The sequence below is a fragment of the Streptopelia decaocto genome (assembly GCF_964273445.1).
Source record: "Streptopelia decaocto genome assembly, chromosome: 2".
NCBI classification, from domain to species: Eukaryota; Metazoa; Chordata; class Aves; order Columbiformes; family Columbidae; genus Streptopelia; species Streptopelia decaocto.
Window position 1 is genome coordinate 124,270,830 of NC_138655.1, and position 23,271 is coordinate 124,294,100.

The 23,271-nt window shown below is 36.8% G+C and overlaps 1 protein-coding gene across 2 annotated transcripts in view; it reads left to right on the forward strand.

Moving 5' to 3' along the window:
* Positions 1–23,271, forward strand: part of ZNF385D (zinc finger protein 385D) — a 422,677-nt gene that overhangs the window by 392,212 nt on the left and 7,194 nt on the right. For both annotated transcript variants that reach the window (XM_082047152.1, XM_082047153.1), the window contains 3 exons: positions 19,018–19,251; positions 21,202–21,380; positions 22,769–22,870. In XM_082047152.1, coding sequence (XP_081903278.1) covers positions 19,018–19,251; positions 21,202–21,380; positions 22,769–22,870 — 515 coding nt within the window. The remainder of the gene's footprint in view (positions 1–19,017; positions 19,252–21,201; positions 21,381–22,768; positions 22,871–23,271) is intronic.

Below are 23,271 nucleotides of genomic sequence, written 5' to 3' on the forward strand. Positions count from 1 at the left end.
GCGAGATTTGCTGTCTAGATAGAATAATTGATGTATTCAGTGAGGAAGAAGTGTAATCTTGAGGAAAATTACTTCAGGTGGTTGCTACCATCAAAGAACTTCTGGTTTTTTAATGATCCATTAATGACTGGTTTTTATTCTACCTTCACCCGAGAAATATATTTATAGACCATTAAACCACTTCTGGTTTGATTTTTTTTTTTGGTACTGATGCAGGACAGAAGTTTCTAAAACTGTGATAGATTAATTCCAAATTAACTTTACAGCATTTGTTACTTATCTTGCAGAAAATATTTTGCTCAGTTATTGCTTGAAACACCTGCTGTTTTGTCTTTATAAGTCATTTAAATTATCATCTGAGAGCTTGATTTAAAAAAAAAAAAAGGCATTCTAAAATGATAGACATATTTCTGTGTGAATTTGCAAGGAACCTGTGCCTGATCTTTGGACTGTGAAAGCAAATTATCTTTCTATACCTGATGTTCAGTATCAAATACTTACTAACTTCTTTATATTATCCATGAAAACTCTATATAGAGAAATGTCTGTTTATCCATGAGTGAATATTGTTGATGATATTGATATCTTCTTGGTCAGACCAATCATTCTGTTACTACACAAAATACATGTCGATATGAAATCATCATAGAATGTAGTTAGTACTGTGTTGAGTACTGCTCAAAAAGGAAGTCAAAATGTGAATTCTCATACCTGCTGTGTTTGCAGCTCATGAACATAGAGGAAAGGATAGGATTGGGGGAGTGTTTTTATTTTTTAAGTTCATGGAAATGTTAATATTTTTTCAAAATGGAGTTCTTGTATTTTACATTTGTCAGTGGACACAATAGTGAGCAGCATTTTTAGTTCTGCCACTGTGCGATATTCCTTCCATGAACAGTGGAGGTAAACATGTGACACAAACATCTTCTGTCCTACAAATGTATGTGTTTTTTCAGTCTGTGATCAAAAGCTTTCCATCAAAATAAGAAAATCATTCTTAAGTCTTTGTTTCCTTGCCTGTTGAACACTCACAGCCCTGGGCTTCTGTGCAGATTGCTTTTAGGAGATTCTTTTGTCTAATTCTATGCCATTTTGATGTCTGCTTTTATATTTAACTTCTATTCTTGGAACAGCTGTCTCTTCACATGTGGTAGATAATGCCCATATCCTTTCCTCCTTAAAATCTCTCCATAAAGCCTGCTTCTTTTAAATAGCCGTCCAGGGTTTTTCCTCTGTACACCCACGGCACACCTTCCTCCACATTTTCTTTATATTCTCAGGCGACAGTGTAAGTCCTACAAAATCTTGTACACAAGATTGGTAGTATAAACTAGATTGTGTGAATTGAGGTGTAACCTGTTAGAACAATTTTCTAACAGGTTTTGTTCCTTTTTGTTTTGTTTTGTTTCTTTTTCCATGATGCTGCAGACATACAGATACATTCTGTGTGCACTATGTATACATGCTAGGACAGTCTGTGTAAGAAACCTGTCTTTTCTTAGCCTTGGAAGTGTTTATTCAGAGTTCGTATTATTTTGGTGTAGGTGCAGCAGCAGAACCCAGACTTTGTTCCTTATCCATGAGAAAAACCCTCCTATTGCCCACCAACTCTTAACAACAAAATAAAACAAAACAACCAACCAACCACTTTTTACAAAGTAAGCTTGATGCATTTCTGTCAAGAAGGTCAGAGCTCAGTGAGTGTGCCCCTAAAAATGAGCAAGGACATCCCTCTCTCACCAAGTGCTGAAGTAGCTCATCACTGGGAAGAAAAAATCAAACCATTTTGTTCAATGCCTGGTACAGAAAGAGGTTTATGTTCCAGACTGCACCATACCTGTGTGCTATTTTTGTTGAAAGAGTGGTTTACAGTATTGTGGTCAATACTTCAATCTGAAAAATCAAGAAATAGTTATCATAGGTATTGCTACTACTGCTGTTACAGCAGTTTGAAACTTTGTCCTAAACTTGGTTAAAAGGTCAGAGGCATGCAAATACAGAAGGGTTAACTCATGCTGTAATGTATGTGGACAGGAGTGCTCAAAGTAAAACAGTGATTTTGAGAGGAAAACAGGCAAGCTGATCCACAGATATAAAACCAGACAAAAATTTCGTTATTTAAAACAACATCAAATAATATTCATGCAGGTAAACAATTTAATATTTCACAGAGTGAGCAGTATGGTGTGTCCTTGACAGACGGATTCACAAATGGAGCTGCTGTATATACTTACTATCGCATTTTGTTACAAAGGTTTTTGCATCAGCACAGTACGTGTTCAAAGTGCTAAAATTGTACTTAACAGGAGTTGAAAATCACTGTCAGTGACTGAAAACTGCTTTCCTTGCACAACAGACTGCACTGTGAAAGTGGTATACATTCTTTTGTAACATTAAAACATTGTGGTGTGTGCGTGCCTCTGTGTATGAGTTTAACTCTGGAATTCCTCTTATCATCTGGATGAAAAAACCTCAGACCCAAAGCATCCCTTCAATCCCTATACTGCTGTTATTACGGAGGTCTGTTCCAGAGCTGTAAGAGACCTCATGCAACTGCCGTAACTGATGAGAATAGTTTTCATAAGATCTCATTGACTGTCTAAGCATTTTGGCCTGGAGTAGAAAATGTTGTATCAAAGACCATCATTTTGGGCTGAAATTCTGTACAATTTGCAAGATTTTAGTATCATCATCAGATCTACACTGATGAACGGGTTTTCATAGAAACTGGCATATTGCACATGCAAGCCAATTTTGTTCCACATATGCAAAGTGATAAAATTGTTTCTGAAACAGATAAGTATATTGCACAGTATATAACGAATTTGTAAGATACCTGCACAATAGATTGGATTGTTGGATTTCCAGTTAGATATTCCAGATACAAAGCTGTCTACTTCATACATGAATCAATGGTTCATGCAGCACAGTACATAAAGTATCAACCTACATTTGAATTTTACTGCATTCTCCACTTCCTAGTGAGGAGGCAGTTGGTATTAAAGGATCATCTGTGCATGAAGCTCTGGCTAGTCGTCCATTGGTCCCAGCAGAACCCTTGTGTAAACTACATGAACAGAAACATAGACAAAATAGAGCAAGTCTGACATTCAGGATAAATTGAGTGAGAATTTTGCAAATTTGACAGGTGATTTAACAGCAGCTGCTGATACTGGTGATACAAGCCAGTGCAGTGCAAGACTTTGGTCATAAAGCAGCAGCCTGTGAATTACTGAGCTGTTAGGCTGGGGAAAAAGAAGAGAATCTGAAAGGAAAAAGCATTAAAGGCCTTAAAGTTCAAAGAGAAAAAAAACAGTACACATAGACAAGGTTAATGGAAATTTTTTAAAGGCTGAGTAGATAAACTTTCGAGCTGAATATATGTTTCCAGTTTATAAGAACATTGCTGAGATATTTTTCATAATTCCCAAACTCATCTGATTTACTGTTGCTGATGCAAACATTACCTCTTGGAAGTTTGAAACAGAAAAAAGAAATTGCCATTTGTTCCCTTCCATCGTGCATGCAGATTGGTTCGTTATTGTATGGATGCTGGCATTATTTATTTTTTTTTTTTAGAAAAAACATCATTGAAGCATTTGTTTTGGAAAAAAACATATAAAGAACTACATGGACTTTGCTAACAGGTATGAGAAATTATATTTAAGAAAAGGTAGGTCACAATTTAGGCCTAAATGTATTGTCAGCCTCCATTAAATTCAGCTGGTTAGTTCCAGTAATTATAATCTGGCATACAAGAATATGCAGAAAGATGAAAACAGACTTTTATTTTGTGGAAGAAATCTACGGCAAAATCCCATTTTTGAGACTTTTTCATAGACTTCACTGTTGCAGGAGCAATTTTTCTTGTTCCATTTTTGGTGCTACATATGGAAAAATTCTGATTTGTCATCTCAATTGCATTTGAAAAAACAAGCCAAGTAACCAGGACTCTGGTACTGCAAATTCAGCCCATAGTGATTGGGGAGTGCAATCACTCCTAGTGATTGCTTTGGGGAGGACTTGATTATGTCATGTCCTAGGCCAGTATTACCAGCAAACTTAGGAGAATCACTGCAGTAATCTATCATACTAAATCAGAAAAAAATGAGATTATACAAGGTACTTCTCTAGTTTTGGTGATTACTGTTGATAAGAATTAGGGAATGCTTGAAGTCATAAAATGCATTCAAAGGATAACTTGGCAGTCAAAGAAATGATGTAATCTGCTTGCAAGAGACTTTAACCTATGTTCAATGGAATGAGAAGCCTGTTTTTTCATTTATAAACTATATCTTTGAGGAGAAAATGCTAGATGTGTGTCCTCTATAAAGCCTAGCAGGATTAGTTTCAGAAATACTTTTTAAAAAACACTGCTTATTCTAATATTTTGCTAAAACTTGCTTTTTCTGGGTTGTCAATTGTTATGTGGCATTTTTTCAGAATCCCCATAGAGCACAGAAGAGATCTTTATCGGACTCATCTCATTTGGCATTGTGGCAGCTGCACATTTGGACTGATTAAAAGTATTAATAAATTTAGATAAAAGAATTGATAATCAACTGTCCATCTGCAGATTTCTTGGCATTAGGCAGATAGGTTAGATCTGCAATTCCCCTGTCCATGTTTTCTATCCTTTTTAATTTCTGCCCTATCTGCTGACATTTGAAACAGCTGTTACAGCCTGAAGTCACAAAAAGAAAGATGTTACCAAGCACGGATGCTTTCCAGTCCAATCATATTTATTTTTGTACAATTTGGGAAAAACTTTAGTCTGCAGAGAGATACATTGATTAGTTGACTAAGTTGTGATTAACACATTAGAAAAACCTGCTTGGTAGCTCTAGAGTTCATGCACTGAATGATTTAAAGTTACAACTGTTTCTTCAGAGGAAAAAGATCCATTCACAGGCCTGGCTTATGTGTTTGTAATTAACCTAGAAATGTAAACCGTGATGCAAACTATGCAATAGAAAAATTGGAAGTTTGAAATCAGTATACACAGTTTGTCCAAAGCTGGGAAAATTCTCTGAGATTCTGCCTAAGAAAATGTGTTAGAAGAAACCTGTGTGCAGTCACAGTCTTAACTAATATGGGACTGGAATGTCAGTTATTGTCAGATATGTCTTTAGGTCCCAAAAGAGCAAAGAGTAGAAGGCATTTAAATCCAGATCATATTTTCTGGCATAGCTAAGTCCTGTTGTCAATGAGCTATAAAAGGTTACAGCCTGATGAGAAAATGATGATGATTACCTATTGAAATGGACAGTAAGGAGATTTTAAGTGGCTGGTTGCTTGCTTGTTATATGAGGCTTTTTATTGTCTTCTCCTATAAGTAGAAAAGTAGACAGACACGACATAAAAGGGCACACTTTATCTATATCTTCTATATCTGTATCGATATAACAAACATCATGGGGAAGAAAACCACAAATACTCAAATGTATTTCTCTTAAAAAAAAAAATCCAGTTTGAAAGAAGGAAATGTAAATAGGAAACTGTGATGGTTGCTGGCTTTCAAGAGTTCCATTTTGAGTTTTCTACCCTTACTTGGTTTCAAGCTGCTTTTGTGCTATGGATGGTTAGCAACATAAAACAATATTAAAATATAGCCTTATACAGTGAAGGGCTTAAGAAGCGGTTATATCTTTGAGGTCTGTTTATATTAAAAAAGTACCCAGTGCTTTGCTCTCATAGCTAATGGTGGCTCCACTCTACCTCAATGAATTTTTAGCCTCACCATGTAAAATTGGCAAGTCTGATCTTCTTTGTACTGTATTTCTAAGAGTTCTTTTATCATATCAAAGCCCCATCTTCTACTACATGCTGTATCATTTGACGTGCTGGAATATCATCTCTACTATACTAACAAGTATAGTCTGTGGATAGAAGGAGTGAAGGGCTTGTTTTGATGTGCATCGTGTTTAGATTGCTACACTGCTTACCTGCTGGAACTTCACCTTAATTTCTTCTAAAAAATGTCTGAAGGCTTTAATAACATGTTTATAAAAACATAGTTTTGGAGCACTGCTTGTCATCTCTGAGTTGTGATGTTTCCGATTGACTTATGGACTTTCCATTCCTGCTGAATTTTACTGATGATAGAAATCACACTTTCCAGATTTAACAAGTTCAGTCATGTCTACTCTGATCTTCAGCTGGTTTTGGCACCACAATTCATTTTAGGGGAAGTAGATAGTCGAATGCTTATCCAATGTGAATTCCTGCCATGGAAATGACAGATGGAAATGTCTTCTCTTCTACGTACGTGTGAACACTGCACAGGCATTACAAATTGTGCTTTCAATGTTACCTGGACATGCAAGAGATTAGGTATCTGTGCTGTATAGTGAATATTCTTGGGGTGCACGGTTTAGCAGCTTTCTGGGAAAACTGGTGGAAGGCTTATTTGAGGCCAAATGCTTCAAACCCCATCCATTTTTCAAATTATTGGAAAAATGTTTGTCTAAATGTCATATATTATAAATATTATATATTCGGATTTCACTAGTATAATTATTTTCATGGTAATTTTGCATTTTTTAATTTGTGAGGGAAGGGAGATAATGTGTGGCCCTTTGAAGAGGAGGGAGGCAGCAATGTTTTTGCTAGTGTTTTCATGGTAGTGGAAGCCTGGATTTGTTGCTTTGGGCATTTTCCCCACCTTCTTGTTTTCCATTTCACAAAAAAAACCTTACCATTTTATAAGTGTATGCATTTTTCTCATGGTCATGGATCAAGACATCTGATGATGTGTAGATTCACTTGATCTACATTTCAGAGGCTTTGAGAGGGAGAAATCAGTATTTTATTTTCTGGTCAATTTATAGTTTTTTCTCTCCCACTCATCCAAAAAAAAAAAAATATATATATAGCCATATCTCCTAAGACTGTACCTAAATACCACTAGATAGAAACATTTGGCTTACAAGGTCACAAATGATGCAGGTTTTCTGGAGGAGAGCTAAGTGAGCTCTCTACCTGCCTGCCAAATGGATAGTGCATAAGCATTATGTAAGGAAACTATTTGTGCAAGTGTTGGCCAAGTTCCTTACATTGTGAATTAATCATTTCTCATTTTCATAAATGAAAATACTGAAATTATCTAAAAGGCTGACACTTGCATTTCATAGTGTGTAGTTTAGTTTCAGAAGAGCAGTGCTCTCATCTTTCACAACCTATGCTGAGTTTTCTAAAATGCTGTGTGATGCAAAGGTTTCCTATTTAAACCCATTTGTAATTTTGTTTGTATACTATGGTAGCAACCGTAGGATCCTGAGAACACATCTAATGTACCGTCTCAGTGCTAAGGAGATGCTTAAATGTTCTTGTACTGGGTGCTACAGAAGCTGAAGGAGGTTCAGAAGTATGTTGTTGCAGCTGCTGTTATTCTACTAATGCAGTCATACTACAACTGCTTTCCAAGATTTTTGAAAGCTAATGCAAAGAATTCAGCTTTTAATTCCATGGTTTTAATGCAAATAACTATTTAAGTGCAGCAGGTTTCCCCTGAAAAATTTGAAAAACTTGATCGTAATGTTTATTATTATGTGCTAGTTATTAAGGCGGAGTAAGCAAGAGGAGGGAAAATACACTCTTCATCATAAAAAACAACCTAGACCTCCAGCAATTCCACAGACTTTGCACAGAATTATTCTGGATTATTGTTTTTCCCCATTCTCTGTGTATTCTGCTCCTCAGTCAGCCTTTGAACTGGAATTGAGATAAGATCTGATGGAATTATAAATAAATGCTAAAAATATTATTTTTTTGAAGGAAAAGTGGGTTTTAAAGAAAAGTTATTGATGCTAAGCTGAGTGAAGGTGTGGCTGTGGAATGCTGATCTAATTGTTGGAGATGTACAATACTTCGAACTTGCATGTTCATTAACAAATAAATATATATGGCTGAAAGGCTATTGAGGCAGGCAAATTGCACCTATTCCACTAGACATCGTGTAAACATGAATGTGAAAAATTCATTCAGTTATTCATAAAATAACTGCAAATGAGGGCAACTTTCAAATATTTGGGCTTGTATTGGTTCTTTCATAGACTCCTTATGTTTTTCTCTGTTAAAATATACCTAGGAGAGAAATATGACAGAATGAAAACTAAGGAACCAGCAGTACAGTATATCATGTTCCTAAAGAGAACTTTTATTTTCTCTCTTTGCTAAGAGCTAATGCTGGGTCTGCATGATGTCAGATCTAATGGTGTCTGAATAACTGTCATGTACAAGAAAGGAAAAAAATTTAACAGAGGGAGCTAGGGTATGAACTTGTAAGTGCTGCAGTATTTGCAGCCACATTTAGAAGGGAAGTTGAAACCACTTTTGTTGCTACTGTGTTATGTTGTTAGGGAAAGAACTGCATACAAATAAAAATGTGACACATGTAGAGAATGACAATTTGGATTTACCAAAGAAATTAATAAAAAACTGTAATTATGCTCATTAATATCCTCCCCTACTGGAAAACAAAATGTGAAAAGACCGACCATTACAGAACTAGCACAAACAGTTTGCAATTATTAGCAGCTCTGCTCCTGTTGCATAGGGCTGTTGTCTTCGAATGTCCCTCCATGACATTTCTGCTGAACAGATTGTAGCTCACACTTTGCCTGTAACTAATTGCCTGAGATTCACACCACTTACAATGTAGCTACCTTCACTCAACATGACAGAACTTTTGTCTTTGCAAGTATTGGATAAAACCATCTAACGAATTAACTATGTCACTATGAGTATTAATGTCTGTTACTTTTAGTTTTCCAGGTAACATAGGCCTTTAATGCCTTATAAGAGAACATAAAAGAGAACACCAAAGCATAGAAAGAATCAAATGCCTCATCTGAGATTCTGCAAATGTTTGCTAAAGCTAGTCAGTCTTGTGTAGCCATTTTGATGCTAATTTTCATTAATATGCAGCTGCTGTCTTCTTCAGTCACTGCAAACTAAGAGCAGTCCTTTCCTTATTGAAGTCTATTCTGCTAGCTTTGTGTCCTAAAGTGCAAAACCATTGTTGTTTCATGTGTAATTGGTTAAATCAAATAGTGTATTTGACTCTATAAGCTTGACAATAGTAGTGATATCTATGAATGATGACATTATGAAATACATTTGTGTTTTTCGCTGTTGCCTTGTGTGTAAAAGACTTATATAATTCATCACTTCTTCCATTTTGCTTCAGCGGAGGGCTTGCATGCTGAAATTATGATATTGGCTAAATAAGCATCCCAAACAGCAAAGCACAGATAAGCGGTCTGCTGGGCATGTGTGGATGTGCCAGGGAGGGCCATCGCAAGAGACAAAATACATGGTTTCAGACTCTTTTGACAAAGAAAATTTGATTAGTGGGAACTCACTAAATGACTGAAGAAGACAAGCTTCTCTTGCTCTTTGCCTAATCCCAGGACCAGCCATTCAACCCCACCGTGGTTTGCCTAACATGCTCCTTCTGCCAACTAACACAAACTAATGGCTTAGTTGGTTGGAGGCTGCCTGAAGCAAGAGGAGAGACTGGCACATGGTAGCCAACAAAGACTGCTAGTGTTGCACACAATAATTGTTTTATGAAAAAAATGTAAGAAAAAGCAAAACAAAACCTGTTAATCAGGCCAAGAACTATGATGACAGCAAGTTATTTAGAAATTGTTGGCCTGGATTGTTTGTGCAACTCTCTGTAAACATCATTCAATTTCTTAATTGTAATGACAAAGCAGGGTGTTTCATAAGCCCTTCATTTCAGTTCTAGTCCAGAAGCAACCTGTGTTGAGTTGGAGTGGGAATGTGGGCAATAGTAGGAACATTTATTTTAGATGATGGAACCTGCTGAAGATGTAAAGGAAAGTTAAACAGATGATCATAGTAACTGCGACTGTAAATAGTAAAAGATCCTTTCGCAGACTTTCCAGAAACTGAGAGAGATTTCCTTTCCCTGACACTCACCTGAGTATCACTCTTGGGATGTGCCTCTCAATTTATGAAACATGTTACCAAGAGTATGTGGTCAGCCAAAGGAAAAATTGCTTGTAAAAGCATTTGCCTGAAGAGCATTACTAAAAATCTAAACTGAGTAGCAGAAAAGTCAAAACACTTATTTACTCTAAAGACTAAGGATAATAACTTTACCATCTCCCGTTCTCTCATCAATTTCTTGTGAAATTTGTTCCTCCAAAATTTGAGTGTTTGGTATCTCAGCTATTTATGGAAGAGCAGGTGGTTGTAAGGAATCCATTGCTGATAGTCCACAGAACACATCTGCTACAAGCTCTACTTACGGTGCACTCCAAGACAGATGTCTGAAAGAATGTGTGTATTCTCACTGCTCTCCCTGCCTTCACTCCACTGAAAAAAGTTATACAGTTACAACAGATGCTTGTATAGCTTCTGACAATTCCTATGCTAGACACAACATTAGTTTATTGCCAAAACCAGATTTACTAGCTCAATGCTCTCCAGTAAAGGAAGTAAGCTGCTGTAAAGGGAATAGCTTTAATTATTCCTGGATTCAAGACAGGAGAATGCCATGAGGTATTACACTTATGAGGGCAGTCAGAAGTCACAGTTCTCAGAAATTCTAAGTTGGATTCCAGTTATTTTAATTTACTTCTAGGTTCTAGGACTATAAATCTGGTTTGAAACTTAAAGTTTAGATGGAGATTTAAAACAGGACATTCAACTTGCTTAAAATTAAAAAAAAAATCAACTCCCTGCTTAAAATGGAGAGTGATTCTATGCAATCTGCAGTGCAGTTCACTCATTCTTTCCTTGTTCCATTTGATTAATGAAAGCAATGAATTTTCTCTCCTTCTGCCAGTGATTAATGCTTCTCCGCACTTCTTTGTTTTTGGTGGCAGATTGCTGGGGGAGAGATTCCACAGTAAATTGGTTTCGATATCAAGTTTTGAAAAGGCTTTGCCAGCTTGCCTGCTTTGTGAAAAATGCTTCTCAGTATCCCATAGTGTATAGCCTGGACTATGTCTGCTCTGCATCTCTGTTAAAGAGAAGGGGAGTTTAGGAGAGCCCCTTTCAAAGCTCATTTCCCTCATGAGAGCTGATAGTGCAAGGGAAAAGAGAACAGCTTGGCTGCTGCCTCCTGCCCCATGTCTGTGGGGCAGGCATGTGGGGGCAGTAGGACAAGCAGGCAGACACTAAATCTTAGTTACGTACTGGCCTCGGTAACAGCAATTGGTTCTTCCAGGTACATGGCTTGAGTTAAAGCCCTAATGGGTGTTTGGGTGGGGAGGTAATACTTTGAAGCCATTGATGCTAGTGTCACAGACAAAGGTTGCTCCCTGAATTCTCCTCGGTGTAGTACTGCTTCCAGTGCTGACTAGGTATAGTTCATATCACCTAGACCTTGGTAGCAATGCAGGGCCTATTTTTAAACAGTATTTTGGACTGCTGTCTACAGCAGTGATTCACATGGTGCCAAGGGTGTTCCTGGACATGGGAACACAACCATCCATTCATTTCCGCTGCTATGGTAGTCTCTGGATGACTTCTGGGCGAAGCTAAATCTCCCAGATACCCCTGGGCAGAGTCTGGTGTTCAATACGAGCCAAGTAATGACAGGAGATTCATGTGCAGCTGACCTGTTTTGGAAGATAAGAGAGTTTAAAAACATGGATGGGGACTGCTGTGCACATGTTGGCCTCCGTGCTGCAGAAAAGTACATTCAAGACAAATTCATTTTACTGTAGTATATCTTACAGAACCTTTTTCTTTAGTTGGCTTTCAGCTTTTAAGGAATTGTGTTCGATTGCTTGTTTTGTACTGGTGGTAAACTCAAGTGACGGTCAGTTTCTGCTCATGCATTAAGATAAACTACAAATATATTTTTGACGGTGTTTGCTTTTACTTAAAAGTTGGGAAATGCATACTGAAGCATGGGTAGATGTAAAACTGGTGGCAGTTTGCCAGCATAGCCTTTGATGTTGCCAAACATGAGAAACCTATGTATAGGATAGTACAGCTTTCCTTCTCTATTTGTGATCAAACCACCATGTGCATGTTTTATTTCTCAAAAAGCAATGGTTTACATTGCAGCCTCCAAAATAAAAATGTAACTATCAAAATGAAATCTAACACTATGCCTTATGTATAACCTTCAAGTTAAAGTCAAAATAGAAAACATGTTATCTTCTTTGCAATTGACTGTGAGCTCCACCCTTTAAACAAACACTTTGTCCTGGTTACAAATTGAATTTTTCACTACACGAGTCTCATTAGTTAAGTGGCAAGAGGAGCTTCAGCCAGCGGCCCATTCTTGCCCCCTGCTGCTCCTTGCACAGGGACCCTTTCACTTGTAGCTGGTGAAAGCCAATTTTCTTCTCCCTGGCTGGGGAGAAATCTATACGATAGAAAGGACAGCTTAGCACCCCAACACAGTCATCACCAATAGTTGCTTAAAATAACTTGAAAAATAAGTGGTTTCTCCTCATTGTCTTCTTCCAGTCACGTTTTTGTCAACTATGTTTGCCTGAGAACCCAAAACTCAGACATGGTGTGACTTTTCTCTAACTTCCTCCTTCCCTTTCCACAGGCCTTTTACCCCCAGCTGTTGCTGTTGCTGCCAGCTCCGTTCAATTAACCTTAACAGGAATGCAGTCATCCCTCTGTGGTTAATCCTGTTCAGGATTAATGAACTGTGCTTTAAACCAAGGGAACTGCTAGTAAAAATGAGGTATAATTTCGTTAGAAAATTGTGTACTGCTAATTATTGGAGGAGGTCAGTTTAGGACTTGGCAGAATTGAGTTTTAACTGGAGAAAAAAAAATCCACAGAGCAAATATGTGAAGTTTTCTACTTTTTTCACTCTTGCTCTCACTGTGGACAACTTCTGTCACCAAATGTCCTGTTTTCTGTCTCACTCCTTCCTTTCACCACGAAGGCATGTCATCACGAAGCATGGAGCAGAGGCAGCAGTAAAACAAGGCCACTCATTGTGGAGCCACTTGTTCCTTCATCCTTTATTTCTGCGTGATAAACATTCTATATAATGTGATTTATTTAAGTGTTAAAAAACAAGGACTGGTCAAAATACTGAGGTTATTGCCTCTCCAGTTATGAAGCAAGAAAATTCCTGGTATTTGGCTTTCATGCCAGTCCTGAGCAAGTTTGCAGTCCTTCAGTTTCTCAGTAGTACTTGTTCTGTACATTTGAGGAAAGGCTTGGGCAATACCTTAGAAACACTCAGCCTTTCACTTTCTGAATATCAAAAGCAATTATGATGGACACCTAGACAATGCAAAGAAAGAAGGGACTTAGCAAGAAAATGACTGACAAGCCAGGTCAGTGGGAGACAAAGGGAAAGAAAACAGGTGAATAGCTGGTGTTTAGAAAAACAAAAACAGAAGGCAGCTCATAAAAAAATTTTGAAATTCTTTTCCTGTTTTGTCATACACAGCCTTGTTTATTACTTCAGAGCTCTTGACTCTTCCATTATGGCATATTAATTAGTATCCATCCTGTAAAAGATCAGGTAAATATAATGATTTCCACTATTTTGTGTCACTTCACTGAAGGAGGTATTATCATAAAGTAATGAAGAACACAACTATCAATCAGACATTTTGATCTTTTATACCAAAAAGACTGCAATGTATGGTACTTAACTCTCTAAACTGTGCTGTTGTAATTAGTTTTTTCTTGCAAAAAAATTGCACGGGTCCTTCTAAATTCTAAAAATATACTTCTGACTCTCCAAATAAAAGATAGCCATTCTGGGAAGGCTGTAGCTATAAAAAATAGATTGAATCCAGGTTTTGAATGTAAAACTAAGTCTAATGATGAGAATTTTCATAATATGACACTGAAGGAATTTTCTGTACGATATATAGTAATGGACCAAATATCAACCAACCACAAAATATGCAAGTTTGTGTTCTGCACATATAAAGGAGGAGGAGCCGATACATTTGAGTCAAAGTTCCTCAAAGTGTTTTGTTTAAGTGCCAGGGCCAGTCAGCATGCTAGCACACATGCTTATGTTTTAGCGTATGAGTACAGAAAGTCAGCCAAGCATGAAAAAAGTCAGTCACAGAGTTATTTTTGAGATGGTGCTTTGTTTTTAATATACTCCACTGTTATAGATTCAAAACAAATCACATCTTATCTTCAAATGTAATTGCCACAGATGACACAGGGCACGAGATTTTCAAAACAGCCTGAGGAAACTTGAGGTGCCCATTCTTAGTAGGCAGGAAAATAATATGCTGAGACTCTTTTGAACATGCCAGTATTGAGCACCCGTGCGGGATCATTCTGTTACTTGATGCAGGTTTGCTAAAAGTGAGCCAGCTGACAACATTTTTGCAATACTAAGAGGTCTTATAGTATAGCAAAATATTTCATATGAAGTTTAGTTTCTCATGAGAAAGAATGTGCTTTCTAGTTTGGGGAGGGGGATATTGTTTGGTTTTAGTTTTGGTTTTTTATTGGACAACATGATGGGCCAAATGCTCAATCCTTTTTTATCAAAGACAACAAGTTTTATTTAAATGAGACCAGAATGCATGGGTATGTGTTAAATCAGATATTTTTAAATGCATACCACTTGAGATTTTGGAAGAAGAAAAAGGCTCTTAAATAGTTGTGATTTGTTTGAAGCCAGAGCACTTTTCTCTCCGTGGGTCTATTTATAGTTTCAGGATAAGAAATTCGTATGTTTAGTTGCAGGAACTGATCAGTGAGACTTTCACATACTCAGAGGAAAACATGAGTTGTTATTTACTGTTTCTTCAGCCTCAAGAAAATTCATGAGTCTAGTAGTAATCTTGCTTACTTAGGAGGACCTTAATCACAAACTTGCAGTTTTCCAATTGAACTGTGGTATCTGTAGTACCCAAAGGAGTCAATTCTCACAGAATGTTTTTCATCTGGCTTTGTTGACTTGTTAAAATAAATCTTTGATTTTGCCAGTGAGCAAAGATTAGTTTTTAAATTATTTTTATTTTCTGGTGCTATATTAAGACAAGGAACAGAAATGGACTATTGTGAATCCTGAAGTGTTCCTTTTTTTGCTTCTGGAGTCCAGTTCTACACAATATTAGCAATTAGCTTCTATGCCAAAGCCAAGCAGTGACAGTTGCAATAATGAATATTTGCTGCAGGCCACTGGAATGAAAATAGCACAGTGCTGCAAACCTGCGTCACCAGAAACAAATCTTCCGTTTGACTGTGACTGAATTTCCAGCTCGATTTTACATCATTTATTATTGAAATAGTTCTTAAAGCACTGTCATAATATAATGTTAAGAAATGCTGATCCAATCTTAAAGGCATCAATTCAAATGCCTTCCGCCTCCTTTTTCATGGTGATTTGTTTGGGTATTTTTTTGTTTGCTTTTTCATGGGGTTTTTTAATCCCTTATACCTTTAATGCTGTACCCTGTATTTAGGGCACTGAACTGTGTAGAGGCAGCAACACTGTAATGTATTCAGAGATACAAGCTGGTTAGGTTAGAAGTTCTGGTAAGAAGAGGATTTTAATTCCCTCTTTCCAAGCTTACTTGACAGATTTTAGAATGTTTTCTCCTTAATTCCTGCAGATAATTCTTAAGTTTGTATGAGGAGCAGCAGCTTTGCATTTTTAAGTGTGTCACGTCTTTTAGATGGTGAACTTGGAGGGTTTTCTTGTGTTTGTTTTGATGTCATTAATGAATTTGCATTAGTGGAATATATAATGTTTTAATATAGGTCACCTTTTGAAAGGTATATGATCAGAATACATGCTCTGAACATTTATATTTTTGCTAGTTGAGGAACATGCTGATGACATTTACCATTTTTAATTTCATGTTACTTACATGCATGCTTATCAAAATACCCTCAAAAGGACTAGCATAATTGATTGTATTTTCACTTTAAAATAATTACGTGGCAAAATATTAGACCAACATAGACATAGGAGGTCAGATATTTGAAACAGACTAAAATTTGCAATCATTTAAGCTTTTTTTCTGTTTACTGCCTCAGTTTTTCCTAGGGAAGATAAAGAAATTACCATCTATATTTTGCTTAAGGCAAAATCCTGACCCTTGCACTGCAAAACTGGCAATGGTGATTGATGTACATGTCTAATTTCCTGCAAGATTGGCATTGAACTTGCCATCGGTCCTGAAAGAACACTAATGTCTTCTTTTCCTTCTCTTTCCCTGATGCTGTCCGCCCTACTTTTCATGAGGAAAGTCCAATGGCTAGACCTACTACTGTACAGTTGTCCTGGGAGGGTTAAACCAAAGTTGGAAAAGTAGTATTATGTACTGCTGGGGCTGGGCTTTTGAGGAAAATAGCTTCACAACAGAAACTTTTGAGTGAAGGAAAGCTAACATTGATACAGATTCTCTGGGATGGGAATAACTAGTTAAATGTATAGTTTTGTGGACAGATCTACAAAGGCTTCATTTACTCATCCTTTTCCCAATAAAAGACCTAATACTTCAAAATAGCATTTTTCTTTGAAACATTGTTTGTCTGTAAAGATAATAAATAAGAAGAGGGTCTTCAGCAAGGTAACACCATTCCTTCTTCACTGGTATTTGACACCCCCAGCACCTTCAGGATATAACCACCTCCAGAATCACTCTCAGAAAAAAAAACACAAAAACAAAAAACCAAAAACAAACAAACAAAAAAACCCCACACTCAACTTTGATTAGACCTTGAGTGGGACCTTATTTTTGCTGTATGCTTTAATGCCTGGCAATGTGTAGAATATTAACATGACAAACTCTCCTTTCTTGGTTTTGTGAATAATAATTTTTAAAAATACTCTGGGAAAATATGTAGAAACATTGCAAAATACACAATGTATCAAAATTATTAGGGCTTGAAGAGTCCTATTCCCACTGACTGAACGGGGATCATACCAGGGTTGTTCCTGCAAATATTTGTTCAGCCAGTTTCAAGTCCTCCAGTAGGCAATATTTCCGTATCTCTGTAGGTGGGCTATTTTCAGGCTTTACAAGAGTTAATATTAGAAAGAATTTCCTGATGTTAATCTGAGTTTCTCTTGATGTAATCCAATAGTCCTTGTTCTATTAGGAGGGATCAGGGAGAAGAGTTTATTCTCTTATTTTAGCTACCTTCTACAGATACGAAAAATGTTGTCACTGTTTACCCTTTGTCTTCTGTATTCACAGTCATGTTTTCTAAACCTCTAATTTGTTTGGCTTCCTCCTTTGCAAGCCCTCTTTTGTTGGTTTGCATTTGTATTGCTGCTGGACTAACAACAAAGCAAGTAATTGTTAATTTTTGATGTTGCAGTTCCCAGGCTGGACACAGGACGTCCTGTGCTGCTTAGAGGAGAAAAAAATACTTTATAAATCTTTCACTTTGCACTTTCAATATGGTGGGGCCATGTTTCATAGCATGATGATAGAAGAGATCAGTGTTCATCTTATCTGCTGCTGAAAGCATTTCTGTAAAACTAGCAAAAAATCAAACAAACAAAGACAACAAAACAAAATCAAACAAACAAGAAACGTCCCCTAAAAGCAGTACTGGGGCAATTGTTCTTCATCTCGTTTTAATAGATCAGATTAATCCTATTCAGTGTGGGTTCCTGGAATTGTCTTTACTGAAAAGCATTTAATTTTCTAGCCTGTCTCTCCAATGCGTTGAAATTGTTTTGGATCATGTTTCTTGGTGTGTTTGCCCTTGCTCCAACTTTGCTATTGTCTGCTAAGTTACTAGGCATGTTCTTCATTAATGAAGTTGTTGAACAGCTTTAGTCTGAAACACACCTCTGCAGCATCAATTAGTTGTGTCCTTCCTGCATCACAGCACACACTGAGATCCATAAGCAAAAGAATTGTGATTTTGCCTACTCTAATAGATGGCAATGAATAAAGCATAGTACAGGTTGAGCACCGCTAACACCAAGGGATGTATGAAACCAAAATGAGCTGTCTGTGTTGGAAAGTACCCAATTCCAGGAATATCTCAGTAAAGTAACTTAGATTTCTTATGGGGAAGCTGCTGTTTATTAGGCTGAATATGACAAAATGCAACACAGCAAAGGCAGAACATCTCCTGTCCCTTCTCTCCTTCTCCTGTCCCTTACTTGCTGTCTTGTCCACTGGCTCAGTGCCGGATCTTACTGTTCTTTACCCTGCTAAGTACTTAACTACCAAGGGATACTGCCATATCCAAATGTCATGTATATTGTATTCAAACCACAATATCATTGTGTATATTCTCTCTTGGATTTGAAAACTACAGAAGAATCACGAGTTCTTAGATGCAAGCACTGGGATTACAAAGAGATTTAAGTGTATAACATGCTTACAGTTTTTCCAAACATACTACTGGTATGCAGAACTAAAATATTATTAGTGTTTGTGTACACTAGAATGTTGTATATTTAATTACTGTTATTAGTATTTATTCTTCTTATTTAATAATTGATAATAATAATGCATGTATAAATGTATACTGTGCATTAATGATTACCTTCATTAATGTAATATTTGTTTTGGCTAATATCAAGTGAAGTAGCAATTTAACATTTTATCAGATAACAAAGAACAATCAATTTTAGTTTTATTAGTACAGTATTACAGTACATATTATATGTGAAAACTTTAGTTTGGCTACTCAATCAATGCATTTTGTGGTACTATGACAGTTTATGTGTCTTAAGTGCTGTGTATTAATTTTTAACTGCCTATTGTACTGGGAATTTACACAACCTCCTTTAGTGGATTGTATTTCAGTTGTACAGTACAGTCTTAATGGCCTGTCTTTTCAGTTTATTAATTCTGCATTTACTGGGTGTTAGCAGACTGCAGGAGACAGAATATGTGGCATTTCAGTGTATGGAAGTACTGTGTTTTGTAACCACAGAAAATACAAAGAATAAGGTCAGATTTAGTTCATTACCATTAGTCAAACCATCACCAGCACGATCTGGCTCTCTGTGTGGTTACAGCATTAGGATGCAAACAAGCACATGCCAAAGGTCACAACTTTGTTTGTTTGTTTGTTTCCATCTCCTCCCTTTGCCCACAGACGTTACCACAGGGACACCAGCAATATCAACGACAACAACCGTGGAAATCCGGAAGAGCAGCGTTATGACAACTGAAATCACCTCTAAAGTGGAGAAAATCCCTACAACAGCCACGAGCAGCACCACGTGCCCTTCCGTGGAGACTGAGGAAGAAAAAGCAAAAAGGCTGCTGTACTGTTCACTATGCAAAGTCGCTGTCAACTCTGCCTCGCAGCTGGAGGCGCACAACAGTGGTGAGATGGAGCAGTGCTTGCTTTCTTCATTTTTTTTTTTTCCTTCTGTCTCAAGAGCTCTGCAATTATCTTCCCCTGAATAGATTAGATCTCTTGCAGCAGGGGACAAAGAGGTGGCAGAAAACTGGCAATTACATGGAATTCATTAACTATTAAAGAATAAAAATGACAGGCAAAGAGGCTTTCATAAAGAGAGAATAAAGGAATTTTATTGCATGCAAGTTACCCATTTTCTTACATTTTAGCTTTTGCAGCTTCCTAACCTTATAGAGCCAAATGACAGCTCATGCTTCATTACCTTTGGTCTTCCGAGTTTGCATACTTTTGTTTGTGCCAGCTAGCAAACTGACTATGAATACCACTGGCTTTGTTTGAAATCTAGCAAATGAAGGCTGAAAGAGGGAGCGTCAGTCAGTCAGAGTTCAATGATGGGAGTCAGACTTCTTAGCTCCATATTGTCTATTAATAACTTGTTAAAATTATGTATATTTTTTTCCTATATTTTCATCAACTAATAGCAACTGCTGCATGAGAGTTGAATGGGTAGCTGCTTACCTCCATCTTAATTTTTAAGCTGTTTCTTGTTGTTAGAGCTAGTAGCATCAATAAGTTCCAGTAGCAGATAGTCATCATTCACAGTCACTAATCTAAGCATCTTATTGATTAGCTTTGTGGTGAGCAGGGTCAAAAGATCTTGGGATTTAATATGGTGGCAATGACCACATATAACAGTCTTACAGAAAAACTCCTGATTTTGGATGTCAGCGGTTACCTGCCATCAGGGTAAATAGAGTTAGGAGACAGGTAGAGAGCCTTAGGTTTGCAACATAGAGACAGTGGTGATGTATTTGCAGCAACATGATCAATGGTTTTATGATGTAATTAAAATTTATTTATTTATTTATTTATTTATTTATACACCTTTAGCATGTCTATAGAATCCACTTAAATTAAAAATAAAGTTATAATTTGTTGATATTCATGAGAAACAAAGCCTAATCTGTTTTGAAAGATGTGTTTGCTGTATGCCAGATCTTCAACTGATGAAAATTCAAGTTCATAGGGCTGCACTCATTTAATCTATTAAAGATTTTTCTGCTCAAGATGAGAGCCAAAACATTGTTCTGAATATTGAAACACAACCCTCCAATTTTTTGCTGTCTATGCTGATAAACTGTGTGTATGCTCACATGTATGCATGCTTGTAAGAGTGTACATGTGGATGCATACAACAATTATCACTGGAACACTAATTCTGTACATGGTAGTGGTCCATTATCATCACTTCCTGCATGGAAGTCAACAGTGTAAGAAATTGTGTGGTGTGAATAAAGGTAAAACAACAGGACAGTATTGTTTTCTATCCAATCTTTATTTTAACAAAAAGTGCAAGTGAATTTTTCTTACATGTTTGTTTTTCACGTTTTGGTTTCTGAGGGGTCGTTAAAGATCCATAGGTTGCTGCCAGAATCCTCTGCCCTTTTTTGATTTGGAGACTAATCAATTAATTATGGATTTAAGTGTAAGCTACCTAATGTGTACTGTTTGTCAATCCATTCAGGAGGACTACAAATCAGAGCCAACTACGTCTTTAATAGCTAAATTACTCTTCCTTTGCAACTACAATTCAGGTCTATTAGCAGCAGGACTTAATGAGAAAAGTCACACCCGTTTAACTTCACATCAGGATACCTGATTCGCCACTGCTTACTGGTGTGGCTGCTTTGTTGTAGTGCATTACCTACAGATATGTAACTTAATAATTAAATATCAGATGTGAAATGTTGTTACAGAGGTATGAATCTGATACAGACAAATACAGGCATATTCCAAGCACAGCACGTGGCATCAAGCTGAGGTTCATATGATTTTCTTTTAAAAAGAAAACAAAACAATTAATGCAACCAAATTGTCAAAGTTGTTTCTATTTCCCATTTCTAATGTCTCCAGGGACTAAGCACAAAACTATGCTGGAAGCTCGGAATGGAAGTGGAACCATAAAAGCCTTTCCCCGGGCAGGCGTAAAAGGCAAAGGACCTGTGAATAAAGGGAACACAGGCCTTCAGAACAAAACATTTCACTGTGAAATATGTGATGTGCACGTAAACTCTGAGACACAACTGAAACAGGTACTCAGCTAGTTTGCAGTGTTTGAATCCTTGGCTTTTCTTTGTTTTCGTGGTGATAAAGTAGCAACACAATCAGCATGTGTCAGTCTAACAGTTCACATCCAAATGGAGTTTACAGATTTTGCCCTTTGTACTTGTCTTTCGCACTGTATGTTTTATTTTGGATATGGCTTTCCCTTGAACAGAATGTATTTTCTCAAAAGCTCTTGATTGTATGTATCTCTTGAAGAGTTATAAAAATTGTAAGCTGCAACATATTACAACTGTCTTTAGATTATTATAATTGTCATGAGCTAATGAACATTGCTGTTTAGTGTACTGCATGGTATTTACCTTGACAAAGATATGGAAGTAGGAGCAGCCAGTATTTTCACAAGACACTGAATAACCTGCTTAGAAATGTGGGAAGGAGAGGATTTGTAATATTTTTTTATCCGTGTCACTCTGTAACTGAGAAGCATGACCTCTAAATTGCAATTGCACTCAGTTATGTTCAGTCATTCTTCAGATGAACAAAGCCTTTTTCCTGAAAAATGCTCATTTTAGTTCTGTATGCCTTTTGGAATTAAATACTTGTTAAGAAACTTTACAAGAATGAAGATATATTCTCTAAAGGACAATAGCAATACTTGTCTTCTGCTTTCAGGGAAAAAAATGTCCAATTCTTTGTCTTTTTTTTTGGTAAGAACTCTCTTGAGAATGAAAATCAAAGTAAAAATCTAGTTCTGGAAAAGGTCCCTTACATCTAATACTGCAATAAAGCCTGTATAGAAGGATTATTGTAAAATCTCATATATTTTATGAAGAAGATAATGGATTTTGTGGTTGTTTGGGGTTTTTTTGTGGTTTTTTTTTTCACTGTCAGTTTGATATGTAACCATCTTTCAGCTGAAATCTTTAAAGGATGTCTAAGCTTCTTAGGGATTTAAACAATTTTGTGACCTTCTCCCCTCCCTTGAATAGGGGATGCTCTACTATCCAATATTCTTCCAAAACTTTATGTCAGCAGTGGATTGAATTTGATGGGTGCTTTATAGAGATAGGGAGAAATTTTTCAAAGGCTTCTATCTCTGACCTGATTCAGGTCCTGTTGAAGTTAACAAAGGTGAGAAAATCATTGACTACAGTGGAAGCAGAGTTGAACTGAGCACTGTGGAAAATCACAGTCCCAATATGTGATGCACAAAGTGTCATTCAAATTGGAACAGGCCCTATTCCCATTTGTTATTGAATTAGTCAAAGTCATGCTGTTGTGGAGAGTGGTAGCCTTCAGTATTAGAGCACCCTTGTGTAAAGCAGAACCTGAAATGATCTATGAAGGAAATATCACTCTTTTCTTTTTTTTTTTCTTTTTTTTTTTTTTTTTCCTCCCAAATGTATTTTAACAGCACATAAGCAGTAGAAGGCACAAAGACAGAGCTGCTGGGAAGCCACCTAAACCTAAATACAGCCCTTACAACAAACTCCAAAAGGGAACACATCCTCTAGGGGTAAGCCAATCACCTTTTTATTTTATTTTAGCCCTGCTGAGTAAGGTTTTTGTAAAACATAAGTGGAAAAAATTTTTAAAATGAGAGGAATAATGTAAGTAATGGGCGTATTCAAGTGTCTTAATGAGCCCGTGGAAGCTCACAAGGGACTTCTTATGTACTGATGGGTGTGGACTACAACCTGTGGGTCCTCATTTTTTGTAGCTACTCTGAATAACTTCAGAAAAGAAGCTTGTTTTAAAGATCATTAGAGAGCAACAGACAAAAGAAACATCTAGGTGTCAAACAGGTTTTTCCAGTTTTCACCAAGGACAATAGTGATGAAATGACTAAATAAAACTCTGTAAAATATAAAAAGTTTATTTTACCTTTATTTAGAAAGTTATTCAGATATCAGTGGA